The sequence below is a fragment of the Salvia splendens genome, chromosome 5 (assembly GCF_004379255.2).
Source record: "Salvia splendens isolate huo1 chromosome 5, SspV2, whole genome shotgun sequence".
NCBI lineage: Eukaryota > Viridiplantae > Streptophyta > Magnoliopsida > Lamiales > Lamiaceae > Salvia > Salvia splendens.
In genome coordinates, this window is record NC_056036.1 from 37236033 (window position 1) to 37239346 (window position 3314).

Here is a 3314-nt window from a genome sequence, read left to right on the forward strand (position 1 = left end):
TTAAAAAAAACTTAAAGCTTGTATATCTACAAATAAAATTCTTACGAAGAGGTATACATGGACAAATCACAAACTCGACACCTTAATACTCACATATTAGATGAAAACTGTGTTAAACTTCAAAGGTAACGTAACATTAACGAGGGAAAGATTTTCCAAGAAGCTGTTAAGAGCATGCATGTTCTCGAGTGTCTCGGTCAGAGTGCGGCTGTCGCTCCCGTCACACCTCAGGTGTTGCATCGGCCCGTGTAGAAGCTTGTTGACGATCCCTCTGCTGAGATCCTCAACACCCTTCTTTGTCTTCTTTGGAACATCGTCTCCCATTTTCGACAAGCATTTTTCCAGCTCTGCACCTCTTATTCTTTCAGCATATGCCCTCAGTTTCTTGATGGTTGGCACTGTCTCCAGTGAATCGCGCCAGGCTTCAAATTGCTTCGACTCTTCTGCTATAATGGCCTGAGCTTCCATTGCTTTACGTAGACGGTCTTCTTTATTAGCAGCGACGACCTCCTTAAGGTCATCCACATTGTACACTCGTGCAGTCTCGAGATCATTGAGACATGCACCTACGTTTCTTGGGACAGAGATGTCGACAAATAGCCTCAAACCCCCTGCGTTTGGAGAAACCGGGGGGAGGTCTACAACGTGCTCTTTCAGAAACAGAGGAGTCTCCGATGCAGTGCTTGTGAAAACTACATCTGCTTGTGCGGTGCAAGTTAGCATCTCAGTAAGAGGTTTGTAGATGATCTCAACATCCTTGATCTCCTCACGAATGGCAGAGACTCTGTCTTCACTTCGATTCACTACCACTATCTTCGTACACCCTTTGGCAGCCAAGTGTTTGATCACCAGCTTTCCCATTTTTCCTGCTCCAACAACTAAAATTCTAGCAGTGGAATGTGAGACTTCGGGGAGTTTCATCAAAGCCAACTCCACAGCAGCTGAGCTCACGGAAACTGCACCAGCTGCAATGTTCGTCTCGGTTCTAACCCGCTTCCCCACAGTGATCGCATGTTTAAAGAGACCGCTTATGTTCCGTCCAAACCCCACTACTCCCTGCCCAACTTTAACTACTTGCTTCACTTGAGCCAGAATTTGACCTTCACCTAACACCAAGGAATCCAGTCCAGCCGACACTTCAAAGATGTGTTGAGTCGCATCTTGATCATAAAGTAGAAAACGGTGCTCACAGATCTCTGAAGATGGGATTCCACTAGTCTGACAAGCATACAATCTATCATGAGATTCACAACGATTGGTAGATACACATTCCCAAAGATCAAAGGGAAATGCGAAGTTCAATCATAAGACGCAAGTTATATAAAGATAACAAGTCTTAATACGTAGTTTTTCCAGCCAAAGGTAACAGAAACGTCTTCCATAAACAGGTTTAGTATCAATGACAAAAACTAACATGAATGAGCTTGGTAAACTATAAACGTTTTAGCTGCCTATGCAAACAATGAAGAAATAGATACCTTGGACATCCATTCAGTGACTTCTTTAACCCCTCGGTGGCGAGAAAGAGCAACCACGTAGATTTCCATCCTGTTACAAGTACTCAGAACAGCGGCCTCTTCGATATGATTCAAATCACAGAGCTCGCTTATAGCTCTTGGCCACTCTGCCTCAGGGATAGCGAGTTTCTCCCGCATTTCAACAGGTGCAGTGTGGATACTCAGACCAATCACTGCAATGCTGCTTCTTTCTTTCGTGTATCCTGCAACCGAATCAAGATTGTGATTTCAAGAATATCCCAATCTCCTAACAAAAATCATAAGAGGAGATACAAGCTGTTTTGTTGGCTAAGTATGATCATGATCAAATACTAAAGAGATTATCAACTAATGTGAGAAAAATATGTGATTGAGTCCGAAAATAACTGACTAAATGATATTTTTACGATAAAATTAGATTAAGAAGACCTCCAAATCTTACTACATGGATTAAACTCCCAATCAATTAAACTAAGCTACTGTGCCTAAATTAATTTCATCCCGTCCTAATAAAAGCGAAAAGGTAATAATTGTGAAAAAATGAGCTACGAATTCATACTATCAGCGGCGGAGGCCTTGAGCTGTTCGAGAGCCGATAAGCTCGAAGCGGCATTTGCCGGGTCCGCCAGAGCGTCCGGCGCGGCCTCGCACTTGATCATTCCCCAGTTCCTCCTGATCGGCGCCGCTAGCCTGGATCGAGGAGCAGTGGATGAGGACATCGACGACGACGCCGTAGTTCTGACAGGCAAAGCTTCGAGCTTTGCCCTCACAAATGCAGTCGAAACAGACATTTTTAACGGATAATATTGCGATGAATTGAGTGGAACTGAAGGAGAGAAAAATCGAGGGTTATGCAAGTGATTTTGATCTGACGCCGCAAAAATGTGGAGGGAGCTGCGGCCTCGTGGTTGAATTGGCAGTTTTATTTGTTTAATTTTGAGATAGAGTAGTTGTATTGGTTGGATTTCTTTGAGTTGTGATTGGCTGCTTTGGGCATGTTTTATCCACACTCCCCTCTTTTCATAATCTCTTCAATAAACATGTCACTAATTTGTTTTGACGAATAAATAAATTAAAAAATTGAATTACATAACATGCTTGGTCATACCAACGAGCAACCGACTCACGATAGTCGTGTATAAATCAAATACAATTAAACTTGATCATATTCAAGAGTCTACTAATAAACAAAGTTCGAAGTTGTAAATATAGAACAAACACATATCCTCCTAAACTTGATATCACTAATTTGTTAATAATTCATTCGGAAGTCGAAATGCAACTTATATATTAAGATATGAGACTTATGTAATTATTAGGTTTATCGACTTAAATATATTGGAGTATTATAAAGTATAAATTCTTAACTGATCATATTAAATGAAGTTTATATCTTTCTTATACCTCATAGATGAGGGCATCCTAAATATTACTAGTATTATAGTATCTTGATAACAAATTCCAATTCTTGTACATTTGCAAATGACATATGCTTTAGACTTAGATCTTTAAAGATGTTTGTATTATACTCCAACAAGCTTTTCAACTCTCCAATAAGTAAACCCCCTCATATACAGTTTGATCATATTCTATATAATTAAATTGTAAAATTATGGTTATCATCCATGAGCGACAATGACATGGATGCCACGTCACTAATTTGTTTCATTAATTATTTGTTTTTTCTGGTTTTAAATTTCTGTCTACTTTCTCTTAAAAACGAACATTAACTTTTACATCTTCAATAAGGCTTCATCTTCTCGCCTCCATTATCATTTATCACAATCTGAGAGCTCTTGCTTCTTCAACCCAAAAAGA

At 40.0% G+C, this 3314-nt stretch overlaps 1 protein-coding gene across 1 annotated transcript; it reads right to left on the bottom strand.

Annotated features, from left to right (window-relative positions):
* Positions 1-2418, bottom strand: LOC121805191 (glutamyl-tRNA reductase 1, chloroplastic-like). Its single transcript, XM_042204983.1, has 3 exons — positions 2056-2418; positions 1479-1720; positions 1-1218 (listed from the first exon to the last, which is right to left on the bottom strand). Exons 1-3 carry the CDS (start codon positions 2285-2287, stop codon positions 97-99), a joined length of 1596 nt encoding a protein of 531 aa, XP_042060917.1. The 5' UTR covers positions 2288-2418; the 3' UTR covers positions 1-96.
* Between the last annotated feature and the right edge of the window lie 896 nt (positions 2419-3314).